The 19,320-nt window shown below is 29.4% G+C and overlaps 3 protein-coding genes across 3 annotated transcripts; 2 read left to right on the top strand and 1 right to left on the bottom strand.

Annotated features, from left to right (window-relative positions):
• Window positions 1–3,224: 3,224 nt before the first annotated feature.
• On the top strand, window positions 3,225–6,816 carry LOC107889707 (UNC93-like protein 3). The gene is made up of 10 exons (XM_016814244.2): window positions 3,225–3,899; window positions 4,081–4,244; window positions 4,410–4,473; window positions 4,571–4,684; window positions 4,789–4,833; window positions 5,202–5,449; window positions 5,556–5,646; window positions 6,063–6,175; window positions 6,267–6,390; window positions 6,488–6,816. The coding sequence occupies exons 1-10, from the start codon at window positions 3,726–3,728 to the stop codon at window positions 6,680–6,682; spliced, it is 1,332 nt and encodes a 443-aa protein (XP_016669733.1). The 5' UTR covers window positions 3,225–3,725; the 3' UTR covers window positions 6,683–6,816.
• Window positions 6,817–7,679: 863 nt separating this feature from the next.
• LOC107890358 (uncharacterized) lies at window positions 7,680–8,534 on the top strand. The gene has a single exon (XM_016814811.2). It carries the CDS (start codon window positions 8,041–8,043, stop codon window positions 8,401–8,403), a length of 363 nt encoding a protein of 120 aa, XP_016670300.1. The 5' UTR covers window positions 7,680–8,040; the 3' UTR covers window positions 8,404–8,534.
• Window positions 8,535–11,065: 2,531 nt separating this feature from the next.
• On the bottom strand, window positions 11,066–16,632 carry LOC107889705 (short-chain dehydrogenase TIC 32 B, chloroplastic). The gene is made up of 8 exons (XM_016814233.2): window positions 16,274–16,632; window positions 14,933–15,164; window positions 14,767–14,846; window positions 14,507–14,660; window positions 14,311–14,389; window positions 14,004–14,088; window positions 11,654–11,700; window positions 11,066–11,507 (listed from the first exon to the last, which is right to left on the bottom strand). Exons 1-8 carry the CDS (start codon window positions 16,449–16,451, stop codon window positions 11,334–11,336), a joined length of 1,029 nt encoding a protein of 342 aa, XP_016669722.2. The 5' UTR covers window positions 16,452–16,632; the 3' UTR covers window positions 11,066–11,333.
• Window positions 16,633–19,320: the final 2,688 nt, after the last annotated feature.

Below are 19,320 nucleotides of genomic sequence, written 5' to 3'. Positions count from 1 at the left end.
TAACTTTTTAAAACTGAGTCTATTGGGATCTAGTACCTTTATTGTAGTTGTTTCATCATTAATGCTTGTAACTTTTTCAACAGATTCATTAGAAAAATTCCATTGTTTAAATTATCATCTCTTATATATTTATCCTTAATAGTTTTGGTATGAAAAGTAAAGTGTATGAGTAAATATTGACTCATTAATTACTTAACATTTAACTAATATAAAGTTGCATTATGTGGTCGAATCATGATGCGAAAAGATAACTTATATTTGTAGATAATATAAGTAGTTCATAGTCAAAAGTGTCAAAATTAAGCAAATTGATTTAAGAGATTATCAAGTATAATTGGGGAGATACCTTATTTTGGGCATCAAAGTGGATGACTTCCAAAAAAATAAATATATAGTGTGATTGTCTGGATTAACAATAAATTAAACATGACCCGAGTTGAATTTATCCTAGATCTGTTTATAGATTTATTCACTTGTGATGTTTATGGTGTGACTTACCTCAATCATAAGTAAGTAACTGACTATGTACACGTAACTCGTATACTTTGATATATTAAAAGTTTGTGTTCAATTGATAATAAAGTAGAAAGATTATATTTTGGGTATACTACATATGTATGACATGGCTTTGCTTAAAACAGTAGAATTTATAGTCCAATAAAGGGTAAATAATATACTTTCATTGGCATTGCATGGGTGATGAAAAATAAACATGACCACAGGTCATTGGTCTAATACGAATGATTTTATTACTATGTGTTAGGAATAGACTTTTTTCACAAAGAAATATGCAATGATTACCATAAGATAAAAGATGATCATATTAGTGAACATAAGTAACTTAAAGATATAAATGATATTATATGAGAGTGACACACTAATTATAAGGTTATTGGAAAAGTAAGATTATAATTTGTTTTCGTAATGGGAAGGTAGATTTTAGTCATGATAATTTTAGTGGATTGACTCCATGACTAAATAATATTGTAATTAATAAATAAAAAATTAAAACTTAATTACAAATTATTTGAATGCTAATTATATATATTCAATTAGTTCTTCCACTAGCTCAACACAACTCTTCACAAATTGCATTTAGAATCAATATGTTGAATGAATAAAGGCAATGAAAAGATAAATGAATTCGTGTATTGCTCATATGTTTAAAGAAAAAATTAAATTAAACCGTTTTTTTAGTTTTACTAAATGAGACAATTAAATTTATTTACTTATATGTTTTAGTATGTTAAAATCGTCGTAATCTTAACAAAATCAGAATTGAGTTGAGAAAAATTATTTAATTAAAATTATTTTAATTAATTAATTAATATTTAAAAAATAAGTAATTAGTTATTGAGATGAACAAATTAGATAAGTTGATTTAAAGTCTAGATAGTAAATATAACTACACCTAATACAAGGTTCATAAAACCTGCTAGTAGTAAGGCGGGAGACACACTAGGGTATTCCAGTGTGAGTGCCACGGCCCACCATGTGAGTCCTAGTGAGACATTATGTTTTTTATTAAGATATTATTATGTTGTCTCTTATTGTTCAAGTGGAACTTATGTAAAATTTTCCTATAAATAATGAGTATGGGCCAAGTTAAATATACACAACTCTAAGTGTAGTTACTCTATAAGAAAATAGTGAGATTTATTTTTTTAAATAAATCCTATTTTTTAGAAAACTCGAGTTAGGTTTCTTGTTCCATAGAGGGAATTAACTCGAGTTAGTTTGTGAATTAGATCCTACTCTCTAAATAAATTGAGGATTCAAAAATAGTATAGAAGACTGTATTGGTTAAAAGTCGGTGATTGACTAAGTAGAAAACACATGTAATAATTTGGTAAAGTTTATTAATAAATAACACAAAGGGCTCGCATTTTAGAAAAAAAATTTCAAATTTTCACTATGTAAACAAACACGTTTTCTAACCCGAATTTTTCAACAGTCATATCTAATGTTTTGTCAATCAAGATAATCATATTTATATATCTAGGAGTCAATCCAACTTTGAGAGTCAAGGAAACCTATAACCCCAATTAAACTTATAGACAACATAATAGTTCCATATTATTTGATTCATTTGTTCAATGTGATTTTTTGGGACTCTAATTTTTATAATTAATTAAAATATAGAAAAATATATTAAAAATTATTAAAATAATAAAAATAAAATTAATTAAAAATCAGAAATTATTAAAATATTAAAAAAAGTTTAAAAATTATATAAATTATGAACATAATAAAAATTATAAATTAAGAATATATTTAAAAATATAGAATATTATTAAAAATATTATAAAAATATAGAAATGTGAAAAAAATTATAAAAATGGAAATTACAAAAGTATTATTACAAAAAATTAAAAATATTTACAATTTTACATATAACCTTAGTTGTCATTTCCCTTCTCAATCCATTTTCTTTCCTTTTACATGTCAAAACACTTCCCCTATCATGGACCATGGAGAAACGAGATACAAGATTTGATAAGATCTGGATGAGTACAATAGATAGTTTTAGGGATCAAATAAATATTTTATAAGTTTTAATAGGTTTGTAGTGTTATTGTAGTTTTATATTTTTAGGGTTAGTTTTATATTTTTTTCATATAATTTTATTTTTTTATAATTTTTATGTGTTTTATAATATTTTGTTAATTTCATTAATATTTTTAATAATTTTTACAATTTTCATATTTTTTTTGTAATTTATAAAATTTTTAATTTTTAGTATTTTTTCAAATTTTTAATAAATTTTATAATTTATAGAATTTTTTGTCATTTATAATAATTTTTTAATTTTTACGCATTATATTTTTAAACATTTTTATGATTTTCTATAATATTTTTAATATTTTTAAATAAAAATATCAAGTTTCACCACATGGCATAATCCTAACGTGCCATGTGGTGAAAACAACTTAGAAAATGTTAATATTAACCATTGATTTAATTTTAATGGTATTTAATTGATTGAAATTTCAATATTGAAGAACTCAATTTAATACAAAAAAAATATACAGAAACTTAATTTATTTTTTTAGTATATTTCAGAAACTTTAAAGAACCTTAACCTAAATTATTTAAATACTTGGTCACTATATTAAATTATTTTAAAATTTTAATACAATCTAAATTATTGCTGGGAAAATGAATAGGAATGGCTAACGAATTAATCATACTTTTGAACTCAAACTGCAATGGAGGATTCCCCTTTACACTCTTTTATAGTTGGATTCCTAATTTTGACGGAGGATACTAGAAAAAGAAGAGGAAAAAAAATGAAGAAATTTGTCTGTCGTTTTTTAGGTACAATTGAATAAAATACTACTGAATTAAGAAATAATATATGTTTTAGTCGATTAAGCTTCCATCGCCGTCCGATACTCCGGCCCCTCTGTCATCTTTCATCATCATCGATTAATTCGAAGACTTTTAGATTCCTTTCAAAATGATACGAAACCAAAATAATCAATTTGAATATTCAGAATCCTTACACATGTTTTGATTTTCCTACGATTTTCTCGGCAATCACATGGTCCCCAACCCAATATTTTTAATCAACAATCCGAAGTTGTAGCTTTTCTCGTATGTCCTTTACTCCACACTCTTCAAGCCGGCTATCTTTCCCCTCTTGACCTCACTCTCTTGGATTTCTCACTCTCTAATTCCTGGAGGGTTTTTTAAAATCAGCTGGAGCTAAAATTACAAGTCATATGGCAATCGAATCGATGGATCCTCGCGACGAAGAGGCGCCCCTGGTCGTTGATGTTTCGGGAGGTGAAACTCCCAAAAACCGAACGAGGGACGTTCATATTTTGAGCTGCGCCTTCTTGTTGATCTTCCTTGCTTATGGAGCTGCTCAGAATTTAGAGACTACTATTAATTCCGTGAGTTCCTTTTTCCGTCTCATATATTTTCATTCGATTGAATTCAAATCCAGCTATTTGGTTGAGTATAAACGTGACTGAAGTTTGAAATTCTCGGGAATTTTTAAGAGATTCTACAGTTTTCCTGAATTATTGAAATTTAAAAAGTTTTAACCATTCCTTTTTTTTTGGGCTGTTTCAGGAAGGAAACTTGGGAACGGTATCACTCGGGATACTGTATGTATCATTTGCGTTTTTCTCCTTGTTTGCTTCGCTGGTGGTTCGAGTACTGGGGTCTAAGAATGCTGTGGTGCTGGGGACTACTGGTTATTGGTTGTATATAGCTGCAAATTTGAAGCCTACGTGGTAATTGTTTTTCAGTTTTTGAATGGTAATTAATGTAGAAATGAAATACTGACCTTTTGCGCAATTTCTGTGTATGGTACTTTCAACTTGAACTGGGTCTTTCCATACTATGTTTTAACCATGTTGTAATGGAACTTTCAAATTGACCATCTTTTAATCTTATAGGTATACTATGGTTCCAGTTTCACTGTATATGGGTTTTGCAGCTTCGGTAATATGGGTTGGGGAGGTATGTGTGCGATTTAGACTTATTAGGTTCATCGATCTTTCTTGTATAGTGATTATCATTGATTGATTTCTGATTCTTAACCAATTTAGTGTCTCAGGGGACATATCTTACTTCTATTGCACGCAGTCATGCTATAGATACCGGCTTACATGAAGGAACTGTGATTGGTAACTTCAATGGAGAATTTTGGGCAGTTTTTGCTCTTCACCAGGTGACAATCTTTGCTGTGACAATCTACTCAGAAACTTTCTATGACGAGGTTTAAATGCTAAACATTAATCTTTTACTACAAATTGGTTTTGCTAAAATTTGCAGTTTGTTGGGAATCTGATCACACTTGCAGTACTGCCAAAGGGAACGGTATGTGTTACCTTCATGAAGAACAGTTTTTTTCCTCTTTTATTCTATTTGTGTTCTTGGACGATGGTGTCTTCCTCAATATCAGGGTGGAAAAATCAGTCCAAGCTTTCTGCATGCTTCCAGATATGTTTGATTTTAGTACTTAATTTCTCTTTCAAGAACTGATTATTCTTTAGGTAGTTATATACATACCACCATTCCAATGCCCTGCCTCTCCCTCCCCCTCCCCCCCCCAAAAAAAAAAATCATCATGGGATTTGATTCCATCTTATTATTTGATAGCATGGATCTTTCAGCTTGGGTTTAGTGTTTTTCATTTTTCCTTTTAAATGTTCAATGGCTAATGACAAGTTATTCTTACACTGCAGGAAGGAAGTACCGGCAGCACGACTTTGCTTTTCATTGTCTTTCTTTGTAGTATGACATTAGGTACAATTCTTATGTGTTTCATACGTAAAACCAATGACAAAGAGAAGGTATCAGAAGATTCTTCTGTCAGTTTTTGTTCTGCTGTGGCATCTCGGTTGAATTCAGTTATCCTTCCTTTGCTTGACATGCGGATGCTGTTGGTCATTCCTCTTATTGCTTATTCAGGATTACAGCAAGCTTTTGTATGGTATTGCTTGCTTAGGCCCTTTACTGCAACAACTTGTTTCAAGCCTTGCCTTCTTAAAGAAAACTTTTCATCTTTTTTCATAGTTAGATATATTTTGCAATTTTAGGGCTAGTTACACCAAGGACATTGTAAACCCAACTCTTGGAGAGGCTGGTGTGGGTGGTGCAATGGCAGTTTATGGTGCTTTTGATGCAATTGTAAGTACTTAAAATTCAGGATTGATTGCTAGTTATCAACAATTAGTTTTACTTCAAAATAACCGCATGAAAGTTTAGGTTTTTAATGAATAGCTTCGTAGTAAACTATTTCTCCTTACTTTAGTGAAAGATTTAAAATTTCCTAAAATCCTTTGTGTTATTTTTTTGTCAAGACACTTCGCCATAGGACAGTGGCTACTTGTTTCTTTTCCATAGATGCATATCCATATGCCTGCATTAAAACGAGCATTTCTTTGACTTGACCATCATGCAAGTTCTGTTTATTACTGTATGGCAGTGCTCACTTTAGTCTTACAAAGTCGGTAAAATATTGATATTTATTCTCATTAAGTGCTGGTAGCTCACTTGGTTGATTTATTATCTACTCTCATTTGGATGGTAAAACCTTGTGATAGTGTTCCCTGGCGGCTGGTCGACTCACATCTGGCCTCAGATCAATTACTGTCATAGTTTGTGGGGGAGCTTTTTTTCAGGCATTGATATTCCTGTGGCTTTTGCTAAAATACAGGTTAGAGCAAAGCGGTCTTGTAGTTTTTCTGTATTTAACTTCCCAGCTGTTTCTCTATCCTACTTTAACCTTAAATAATGTTGTGATGTAGTGCAACTAGTGGAGTGCTTGGCGTAATATACCCTCTTCTCATGGCGGCTTTCCTGGGCGTCGGTGATGGGGTTTTGAACACGCAGCTCAGTGCTTTGCTTGCTCTACTTTTTAAGCACGACACGGTACGAACATGAAACAAGTATATGTTCGGTCTAAATATTTCAGTAACTTCACAACTTTTTTCTCTGTAACCACAAGTGAATATTTCATCTGAAACAGGAAGGAGCGTTTGCACAGCTGAAGGTGTGGCAGAGTTCCGCGATTGCAGTCGTGTTCTTTTTGAGCCCAGTTGTGACATTGCAGACAATGGTGGAGATCATGGTTGGTGCGATTTCTATTTCTTTGGTTTCATTTTTATTCCTTACTCTGAAGGTAGAGAAAGCATTCTCTTCGCACCAAGTTACCAACATGTAATATATTTCAACCAAGCTATGGTACAACCAATGTTTCTTCAAATTTGGGAAAACTTAATTACATGCTACTTAATCTTCTTTGACGTTTATAATTGTAATATCCATCCAATTACAAGTCTGGTTTCGAATATCAAATTGTAGTTATAAATATCCCTTTAAATGCTAGTGTTTTCCTAAATTATTCTTTATTCTTACCATTGTTTTGGCGCTAGAGTCACGCTAATACTTTGGGGGTCTAATCCATAAATTTGACTTGAGTCTGATTTAATTAAATTATTGAATTGGTCGTTTGTTTGATTAGGTTTTTTTATTGTAAAATTTAATAATTTCAATTTTCATCGTCCACTTTATAAGTTGGAATAAATTATCCTTGATTTCAAAAGTTCAATTTGATGGACTGAAGTCTAATCAAGTGTAATTAAGTTATTTATTTTTAATAAAAATTAAATTTATCCCTTACTTAATGGACGTAACAAATTAAAATTGATTATTATAATGATTTTTCTACCTATTATTGAAACTAATAGAAAAATTTATAAAAATAAAAGGCAGAACTGAATTTATTATAGTGTTTTTTTTTAAATTCAATGCTCGACTTTACTTCAAGAAAATTATATTATTTTAAATATTCTAAAATTGTTGACCTAAAAATAAAAAAGTTTGAACTTATTTTAAAATTTCACTCTTAAAATAAAATAAAATTATGTTTGTTTTATGATCCACGAATATTAATATTTTCAAGCTTTATAATTAGTATTCTTAACAAGATTATCTTTGAAAATTTGAATATTTTAAATTTTTTAGATTAATGATAAATTTAGCCATTAACATTTGCATGTTTTGTCAAAAAAGCTATAATTATATTTTAAAGTTTTTTTTGGCAGTTTGAAAATACAGTTTAAAAAAAAATTTAAAGGTTGACGGGGAAGAAAGATTCAAAAACACACTTAAAATTATTTTGACAAAACATATAATCATTAATGGCCAGACTTATCATTAAACTATTTTTTTATTAGTAAAAATTTTCAATATCCGACAGTGAATTCAGAATTACATTTTAATAGATTCAATTTGTTAGCGAAGCAAGGCAAACAAATCCACGTAGTGATGGAGTTCGTGGAGACTGGCAACCAAATCCTTAACCAAAAAAAAGAAAGTCGAAAACATTCTGGGAGTTGGTCTCTTTCATTACACAGCTCAACGCCAATCCCCAACCCAACTAAACTTTAGTAGCTGAAATTAGGTCCCCTCCCTCCCTCCCTCTTTTAGCCATCCCCTCTTTCTAAAAGGCTTCCATTTCCTCGATAATCCATTCTCTTTAAAACCCAACCCTCCCCCCAAATCCCCTCACTGAAAAAAATGATTGTTTCTTTTCTTACAACCCTGCTTCATAGACTCACCTTACGGTGGCCGGTGCTACTCTACGCTGCCACGTGGACTGTTATTCTAACTGCGATGGTGGCGTTGGCGTCGTTCTCGCCGGAGGTGGCCTTTGTCTCCGCCGTATCTCAGTCATCTTCGTTCTCGAAAGCGTGCGGAACAGAGGGGTCGGTTAGAGTTCCGATGGACGTGGCGGGAGAGAAGCTGTGCTTGCCGGTACACCTCTTCGGCAAGTCCAAAATCGATTGGATTGTTCCTCCGGTTTTCGCGGCCGTCATTGTTACTGGGTCGGCTTGGGTGGTCCGTGGCATTGGCTTGTGGGAATTCGACGAGGCCCATTGATTTCGGCTTATTTCTTTTCTGCTGAAATTCATAGTTTATTTTCTTTCTGTCTTATTATAATAGAAATATAGTTGAATAAATTAACTCCAAATAAATAAATCATTAATACAATCATAAATTTTATATCTCAATATTTCGTAACGGATAACCCTTTATGACTCACTTTAACGGACAAGTCCAACTATTCGGTTGAGTTTGGAGTTCATCTTGAAATTTAGTAGAAAAGTTTACAAAAATTAAATCTTTTTTTTTGGTGAAAAAAATAATCAATTTAAAATATGATTTAAGATTGAGTTGCTTCAATTTGATTTATTTTTGAATTTTTTAATATATTATTTTTTATTTTATGTACTTTATATTAAAAGCAAAAGGGTCTAATTTTTTTAATAAAAAAATAGAAAAATTAAATCAATTATTTAAAAAAATTACATCAATTAAGCTTATTCAATTGGTCTCTTTTGTTAACTTATATTATCGTTGATTAATTTAATTATTGATGTATACTAATGTGACAAATCCAGAATTCAACATATTGATATGCGACGCACCACATGAATTAGTATGCTAACATAATATTTAAAGAATTAGATAAAATTATAATTATTATAAAAAAATAAGCATTATTGTTTAATAGTCTCATCCGCTCATGAAACTTGATGTTAGGTTAATGGTATTGGTTTTATTAGTTATAGCCGAAGCTTTGGGTCTGTAAACATTCTAGTTCAAGTCTTACTATATGCATTTGTGATGTCTAGATTTCTAGTCTCAATAGTCCTAATATGTGTACTTGTCATTAATGGACTTTGTCCTTTTCGATTGTTTATCTAATATACTTTCTATTAGTTGGATTCTACCTTGTAGTTATTTAGACTATCATCTTGTTTGATAACTCATTACAAAAATTAAATTAATTAAAATTTATTTTTTAAGCACATTTAATAAACTATACTAAAACCAACGACCTTTTGATCCATATTGACAAGAATATTATATTGTAAGAGTGAGAGTTTGGGTTCAATCCCAAGCAACCCCATTCTCTTCCCCCAATTATAAAAAAAAAACACAAAAATCTAAGTAATAGAATTTCTTCAATGAAAAATATAGAAAATGATAAGTAAATAAAGAACTACTTATCATTTAATGTAGATTTTTTCTACTTCTTTTTATTTTATTTCTTTTAATTTTACCCTTTAAATATTTTACGGTTGAAATTTAAAAAAAATACATTTATCAATCAATATAATCATATTTTGTACTTAATCTTAAGAAATATATTAAATAGAATTTTATACTAAGACTTAATTTTCGTAGGGGATCGATCTTTATAAACAACGAAAAAGAAAGAATATAGAAATTGAGCATACAAATTTACGTGGAAAAATTCATCTAATAAAAAAGATAAAAAATTACAGGCCAAGGAAATTTCACTAAATAAGCAAATAAACGAGGAGTACAAGGTGAAGACAATCAAAGCAAACTCTAACCCTGAAAATAAAGCTCTTCGGTTAAAATACAAAATTCTCTAAAAGTTCTCTCAAAACTCTCTCTTGATCTTCTTTTAATCTTTTTGTTAAAAGATGTATATTATAGGGTTACTACGACCCTTTTTATAAGTTAAGATTAGAGTTCTAAGCATACTAAAATATCCTTGGTATAATCAGAGTTTAACTGAAAAAAATAACCTTATTGAGCTTAATTGCTTTAATTGGGGAAATCATTGCGACGTTAAGAGTCTCCTCATTGCGCCTCTGCTTTGCGTTTCGATTGGTTTTGCGTCATTGCAACATCACTTGAATCCTTGCGCATTGTCGCCTTTGTTTTGACTCTGGTTTAACTAAAAATACGAGACACACTCCATAAATTTCCACTTTGACTCGTATTTTAACATGTCTCCTTTTCCATCACTAATACATGTCAACATTCTACCATCATGCATATCATCATTTGAAGTCAACACCCAACTGCCCCAATTTGAAGCTCCAGCACAATCTCTACCGTGATAAACCAAACAAACCATTTCCCACCACCCCATAAATGACTCTCAAATCCAATCCATCTCACTGATCTCCACTACAAATCCCTTACCACCTATCCCTCAACCTACCCAAAATACACCACGACCAAACCATCCAATGCAAACCAGAGCAAAAGCCAACATTCATAAACCTATTCAGAAACTAAATTTTTATACTCAATTATCCAAATCGCATGACCTTGAACCCACAACAATAACTCAAGCTTTGAAAGAACCAAAATGGTGTGATGCGATGTCGGAAGAATATGATGCTCTTGTTCGGAATGGAACTTGAGAGCTTGTGTCATCTGATTCTAATTAAAATGTAGTGAATTGTAAGTGAATTTTTCGAGTTAAACATAATTCTTATGGTTTCATTGACGGGTACAAGGCACGGTTAATTGCAAAGGAGTTTCATCAACGTCCAAGAGTTGATTATCATGATACCTTTAGTCCAATAACCAAACCAATCATCATCCATCTTGTTCATAATCTTGCAGTAAGTCGTTGTTGATCCCTGCATCATGTTGATGTTAACAACACCTTTTTACAAGGTCATCTTAGTAAGAATATGTATATTGAATAATATGATTATAATATAATTAAAATGATACATACAATAATTAATCCGTATAAAATAAACTAATATGAATAATATAGAAAGAATTTTATTCCTTTGAAACACTGAAAATTCACACATATTAGGAAACCAACTGCTATGATAGTATGATGCCTTTAACACGAAAACGAGAAAGTAAAAGGCACTTTAAGCTTATTATTATGCTTCAAGATTTCCCATGCTGAAAATCATCCCTTCATTCATGCCATGCCATGGAGGAAACCCCATTTAATGTGAAAATACGTAAGTGCAATTTATTTTTTTTTTGCCATTTGGAAAGAGAGGTGATGATCTGAGTTAAGGTTCTGAAACTGAGCTAATCAATTTGTTACTGAATTCCCAAAGCTCCCTTCCCAAGGACTCATTTCTAGCATATGAACTTGGTCTCATCTCATTGCAGTCCGCAAAGTATTTTCCGGTCACCCCATTGAGTCGCGGGTGGAGCGCGACGTAGCACGTCGTAGCTGCCCCCTGATGATTATCGATACACAACCAAAGAGGACAAATCAGTTGAAGATTCCCATTTCGAAGTTGAAAAACATTACACAAACAAACTGTTTCATGGGTTTCAATGTAGGCAAACTGAATACTCTGAAATAACATAGGGTTGTTGTTACCTGAGGAACGTTCTTCCAGAGAAAGAAACTGAAGAACTTCAAAAGTTCTGCAGGCGATATAAAGTAGAGTTGGTAAAAAGATAAGGGTAAATTGCACCATTAATTACAAAATTATGAATAAATTTTTACTTAACCAAAAATTCTCATTAAAAAAAAAAAAGAGTCTAACATCATGAGTTTGAATAGCCTTTTAATAAATAACTTTTTTTTTGAGTTTTTCTTTAAATCACTAATGACAATTTTCATGATTAGTAATTTAGGGTTTAAGGTAAAATTATAATTTCAATAACTATATCTTCAACTTAGATACAGTAAAGGGATGAATGAAAAACATGATTTAACCTATTAAAAACAAGTTCAAAGGTAGTAAGGTTCTTGTAATCTTTTTAAATTTTAAATTTAATTTAGTTATTATACATTAATCTTTTTAAACATGTATTTTTTTTCATTTTAAATTCTTTGATCCCTTCACTTAATTTTGTAATTATAAAAAAAATCAGAGAAACTTAGTCTATGGCTTTTGTCAATTTAATCATTATTATTTAAAAGTATAAAAAATTGAAAGTTTATAGATTTTGTATAAAAAAATTCTAAAAATAACATAAATACTATAAGTTCTTTTAGAAAGTACATTTAAAAATATAGGAAAGTTCCAATTTTTTTTTTTTAAAATGCTATTTACTTCTTAATAGTAATAAGTCCTTTCCAAAGTTTAAACATCAAATGAGTATTAAATCGAGTTTAAATAATTAAATTAAAAAGTATTTGTCTAAATCCTATTTTAATATAAACTAAATGAATATTACCATTCAAGAAGTAATTAATACTTTTAATTTTTAAATTCTTTTTAGATGAATTTTTTATTCGTTTTAAATTAAAGATTTTTTTTCAAATTTTTTGAAAAACTTCTATAAAACTTTGTAATTTTTTAAATATTATTAAGATTTTTATTTTTTAAAATTTTTTATATACTTTTAAAGATTAAAAACTAAATTAATAGAAATGCTCTTACATATTTAAACCATTGACAATATATAACTTGTGTGGGTTAAAATTTGGTTGACAGAAAATCTAGAATTTGATGTAAGTAATGGAATAGGTCTAATTCACTATTTGCCCTTACTTTGACACTTAAATTTCTTCTTGGTACAACTTGATACAAAGTATTATTCCGTTATAGCTTTTAGACCAAAATTTAATTTATATTAAAAGAACCAACTAGAAAATCCCACATGGTGTTACACTTATAAAATAAACTTACTCTTTTTATTTACATAAAAAATATATTTACTAAAATTAAATTAAATTATCTCTTATTTACTCATTCCTTGCCCAACAAAAAACATCATTCGTAAAATCTTCCTAAAAATCACCATATCAATTTCAGCCAATGCAAGAATTAGAGTGTTGTAGGTATTGTTTGATTGATCCAAAGAAAGAGAAGTTTATGAAAAGGGGAACAATATGATAAAATTTAAGACAATTTAATGATATTTTGATTTGATGTTGAAGTTTCGAGATTTATTTGTAAATCTAAAAAAAAGGAAAATGCAATCTTCTTTTAAGAAAAAACAAATATAGACAAGAGAGAGTCATTTTCTCCTTTCAAATAAATTGAAATGATTGAAGTTTTTTTACTATTACTTTAGCTGGATTATTCGTAACCGCATATTTACAATACAGACATGGTGACCAGTTGGACATTTGATTAATTAACATACCTTTTTTTGACTGACCCCTTTAATTCTTAAATTTTTTAATTTTAATTTATTTAATAATTTTAATTTAATAATTTAATCTAAGGAGGTAAAATTCAAATTGCTGTTCAATTTTTTTTAAATTCAGTGTAAATTTTGACCTAACAAGAACAGAATCACGCTTTGTAACGACATTAAATTTTAGAGACTCCCGTTGTTCTACTGAACTAGAAAATAAGATAGTAATGAAATTGGGATTTAAATGATGACTGATGAGTGGCAGTAGAGCATGATGGCCATTCACCCTATTAGATTTAATTTGAAACTTTAAAAATGGATGATTTTTAATTTATATAAAGAAAATTTAATTTTTTTTATTTTTAATTGAAACATAAATTTAGATTCCATATATATTTTTATAAAATTTTTTGAAAGGATAAAATTTTAAAGTTGTTTATTATAATTTATATATTTTCCATTTAAAAATGCAATGCGGCATTATACTATTAGTTTGGGTTATAATAAAACAATATTTTTAAAGGGTAAAAATTAAAAAAATAGGATACCAACAAAAGCATGTATAGGTCAAATCATTAAGTGAAAATAAATTAATGATTGTCGGGAAAAAGAAGAAGGAAGTAACGTGAACATACTCATCAGAGCAGCGGAGTGTCTAAACAGAGGCGTCATAATCAATCCCGGGTGAACCGAATTAACTGTGATGTTCACACCCTCCTCCTACGTGTCATAAATAATCAAATTGTTCAACAACTTTGGCCGCCCAAATTTATTGGTCATTCATTATATCAAAATAATTCATTCATCAACCTCAATCTTTCTTCTTCTTTAAAAAAAGAAAAAACAAAACCTTGAAAAATCATGGATGTTCAGTTTATGGTTACTCATACCATGATTCTTCAATGAGAAATAAACAAATAATAAACCTTTTTCAAGTTTCACCTGCAACCGACGAGAGAGTTCATTGGCATGCAATATATTTGCTAATTTGGACTGCCCATATGCTCTTTTCTCACTGTATCTGTGAGAAAATAATTAACCATTAATAATGAAAAGTCTATTAAATTAAAATGCATAGTTGTTGAACAATCTATTGGTCATTCATTATATCAAAATAATTAATCAACAGTTTGCATACCCTTGTTTGTGATTGATCTTATGAAATCGGATCCCTTTATTATAACAGTAGTGGTGAGCTATTGATGATAAGTTGACAATCCTTCCTTGGATCCCAGTTGCTTTAACTGTGTTCTTCATTGTGTCCAGTAGAAGGTTTGTTAAGAGGAAATGTCCTGAAAAATAAAAGATTAATACTGGGCTGTTGAAATAGATTGTTATTGAACCAGACATAATTTAAAATGATAAACTATGTGTCATCATATGTGGTTAAATTCTCACCTATATGATTAGTTGCAAACTGCACCTCTATTCCATCTTGAGAAAGCTGAAAGGGACAAAACATGATGCCAGCATTGTTTCTGAGAAAGGTTGAAAAATCCTGTCATGAATCCTCAAATAAAATAAAAGAGAGTAGATTGAGGTTTCAGAGGGTTTTTTGGTTTACATTAAGATATTAAGAGGAAGATGAAGAGCAATGAAATTGTCGGCAAATGATCTGATTGAACTAGTAGAGCAAAGATCCAGCTCCAGAACATCTATACGGGCTCTTGTGTTCTCTCTAACAATTTTGTTCTTTGCTTCATTCGCGGCTTTCATGTTCCTTGCACCGATGATGACGTGGACTCCACGAAGAGCCAATACTCTAGAAGTTTCCAACCCAATTCCACTTGCTCCTCCTTCATTTTCAAAAAAACAACTTCAATAATTTACACTTTGTGTAGTGATTTAACGAGTCTTCACTCGTCACATTCAAAGACAGCGAGCCTACAAGAACTCAAGTAAGACAACACTTTTCTAACAGCACAGAACAGAATGATATGTAAAAACAACGTCGAGAACTGGGGGAGCAGTCGCAAATACCGTGACCTCTAAAATATAATTTTTTTTACTTAGGTATTTTAAATTAATAATAATATTATTATATTTTAACCTTTAAAAAATAATAAAATTTTAATTTAATTGTTTCAATTTTACAAAAATATAAACTATTAAATCGTAAAAACATATCATTTAATTTCGATACCTGATCACTGATCACTTTGTAGGGAGGCAGGACGCAACTTATCCAAAAAAATAATTGTACAATATCATAGTACAAACTAGACAGAGGAACAAATAAATATATACAGGGTTGAATTATGGCCACGACGGATTTGTGTTTGCATTATTTTTGAGAATTTATTTTTATATTTAAATTCAGTATAACTCAATAATTTATTCGTGTTCATATTAATGATATATGTATTTATCAAAATCATTATCACCATTAAAAAATTTCTCATCAGTCAACGGACAAAATTGGTAAGACTGTTAGTGATTTGAACTAAAAAACAAATAAAAAACCAATAAAAACAGTAAAGCTGACAAATTATGTGAAATTAGATTATAATAACTAAATCCCTAGGGCGAAGATGTTTGTTTGGTTAGGACAGAGTTATGTGATCGTCGTCCTTGTATTTCTGCTCAAAGTTTAATTGTTTGTTTACGAATAAGATTGAATTACAAATAAAGTGATCATCTTGACACAAATCCTGGATTTGTGAACAATCCTTTTTGCTAAAAAAGAGAATCTCTGGGTTGAGTATAATAGAGAAATGAAATACCTTGTTATGGATGGAAATGCAAGTTTTAATCTATTTCAAGCACACTTTCAACAAAATGACAGTCTATATGTGTGTGAGAAAAAGTGGTAAGAAGGAAAAAAATATATAAAAGTAAAAGCATGGAAGCTAGAGAGGATATGATGTGAAAATTGCAAAAAAATGAAGAAGAGAGAGGCGATGACCGGTAACTAGAGCAGTCAAGTTGGTTCCATCAATCCCTTCGGTAACCTCTTGGGCGGTGGAGGCTGAACCAAAGCCACTTGGTCCCGGATACCCCCTCACTAACCTAAACACACCAACCATTTTTTTCTTCACAACAAAAGAGGAGGAGGATTGAGAAATAAGGGGAATGGGGTGCATTAATATTTATAGTAATTGGGGGTGCTTCATACGTAGCTGTATGGTATTCTAAGTCGGTGTAGAGCAGTGATAAGTAATTACTCTCAACGACCCATCTATCATCTTTTATAAACCTATGGATCCATGAGTCGTTATGCATTTGTCTTTTTATTAATATTTGGTTGGAGGTTAGAGCCACTGTAATGAGTTTGTGAGCTCTCTCTCACTTACTCTAATCAATTAGGAAGATGGGTTGTTTCAGCTCTAACTTGTAAAGGAAACAAAATTTCACACCATTCTTAGCTTATAGTTTGTTTGGAATTCAGAATACGTAACTACCTTTATTAATAAAATTATAATTTTTAAATTACTTTATCCATGTTTAATTTTGTATTAAAATGTTGTTTGGTTTAGCTGACATAATTTCATTGAGAAAATACAATATAATCTAGTAATTTTTTTTTATTAATGATGAAAAAGCAGCAAGGTGATTATGAAAATAAAAGAACAAAAAACAATGTAAGACAGACAAAATGTTTTACATTTCCTAAATTAATAAATAATTAAATAATGAAAAGGCCTATAATAATTAATTAAGGAAATATAATAAACAAAATCGTAATTTTCTTAAATTATAGTAATAGAAAAAAATTAGAATGTTCGTTCAAAAAAGAAAAAAGAGAGAGAATGTTATTCTATATATAATAAATCTAAGTACTAATCTAGGGTAGTTAGTCGGATGTAGTTTCGTTGATGATGACATTTATTTTGTATTAAATGGCTTTTACATCCTTGGTTAATGAAGTTCCAGAACTTTCTCTCTTTTTCTAAACAAAAAAAAGAATCATATCGTATCGTATTTAATTTCATTTCTTAATCATAGAATTAATTTTTTTCCTTTATTTTAAACATTAATTTGTGCATATTTCTTTCTTTCTTTTCAGTCCATACTATTTCTTCAACGTGGTCGCTTAATGTAGGGTTCTTTGGTCCGGTCTTTCAATTTACTTGGAACTCTGCTAAGACTATTAGGTTTTCGATAAGCTGGGCAAAATAATATTTTAGAGCGCTTAAGCAGCATTCTCTTGGACAACGTAAAGCAGCTCATGGTCCTGATTCGAAAGGTAATTGGATACTGCATTTATATTATGACAGCGCTGCTTGAGTTGAATGCAAAGTGGTTCTCTTGATAAGTGGTGAGAGTTATTTTTCTATATAAATGAGAAGTAAAAAAATATTAATATATTATTTGATCTCTAAGTATAACTGACATTTGTGTTATTTTTTTTATCCAATGTGGTATATATATTTGACAAAATTATAAATTTCGGTACTTATAGGTAACAATGTTAACTTTTTAGTGTTTAATTCAGCTTTTAGGATTGTTTGACAGAAATTCTTAATTAGCTAATAATATCAGCAATTAAATTTCACCAAACTAAACTTAAAACCCGAATTAAATCATATTTGTTGAACTGTATTTGACAAATTAAACAAATTTATAATTAACACTAAATTTACTTTATTAACAAAATTATAAAAAAAATCAAACCTAGTAATATTAGTAAATGACTTCCATTAAATCAACCTTAAAATTCGAATTAAACACTAAAAGATTAGCACAATTATTTTTAAGTATCATAATATATAACTTTTTTTTTAAATACAAGTACCATATTAGACAAAAAAAAATATAAAACTTGAATACCAAATAAATATTATAGAAAAATTCACAGGACAAAACTTCATAATAATAATAAAGCTGGTCTCTTTAATCTCAACCACTCACACCCAATGTATCACAAACTGTACTATCCATGAAAAAGTTGGGAATGAAATTAATTAAAATTCGTACATGGCATTTCAACTTTCCAATATATATATCCTAATGTAAAGATTTCGAAATATATTAGTCTCGAGTAGAACTATAAATTAAAAAGAAAATTTTAAAAACTATCAATTAAAATATTATTAATACATGATTAATAAAAATATTTATTATTAATAAAATCATTGAAAATATTAAAATGCAACAACATTCTTCGAAAATTATCATCAAGTTTTCTGGAAATTATTTAGTGAACCTAACATGTGAATATAACTTTTTTAAGATTTTAATAAATATTTTCTAGCGTATTTCTTAAAAAAATATAGACATCACATATATATATAATAAGAATAATTACACATTATTTACTATCATAAAAAGTTAGCCTAAATTAAAAGCGATATAATTTGGTTAAGACATATCGGGCTTTAGTTATTAAATAAAGTATGGGTCAAATGTATGTAGATATTCTAGTAACTAATTTATATTTGATGATTAGCCGATTAGAGATTAATGTTGATGTGCAAATGTTATATATTAAGGTTATGGTTCTCAAATTACAGATACATCATTTTTTTGACATCTCACTTTCAGAAATGAGAGAGCCACCATTATCTAAAATACTTGCGTGTTAATTTGGAAGATCAAAACCTCAAGATTTGAAGCTTTGAAGATATCAATAACTTTAGGTACGTTTTTGCATTTAGTCTTATTATTAATAATCTAACATGACAAATCTTGATATATTAAGTTTTATATTAGAACTTTACGATTCTAACATACCAAACATTAAAAAGTAACATTTCCATCATAAAAAAGCACCAAATCTAGGGGTGTTTAAACTTCGGTTAAAATTGAATTAATTGATTGAATCGATCTAATTCGATTAATCGGTCAGTTAATTGATCTAGTTCGGTCAGAGGTCGGTTAAATTTTTTTTAGAATTTCGGTTAACGGTTAAATCAATTTGAAATCGGGTAATTAATTGAATTAACTAAATTAACCGAATTTAATAAATAATATTATATATTATATGTCTTAGGCTATTATATATTACATGTT

This window comes from Gossypium hirsutum, chromosome A09, assembly GCF_007990345.1.
Source record: "Gossypium hirsutum isolate 1008001.06 chromosome A09, Gossypium_hirsutum_v2.1, whole genome shotgun sequence".
Taxonomy (NCBI): Eukaryota; Viridiplantae; Streptophyta; class Magnoliopsida; order Malvales; family Malvaceae; genus Gossypium; species Gossypium hirsutum.
Note: the sequence above shows the minus strand (reverse complement) of the source record. Positions and strands in the feature narration are given on the sequence as shown.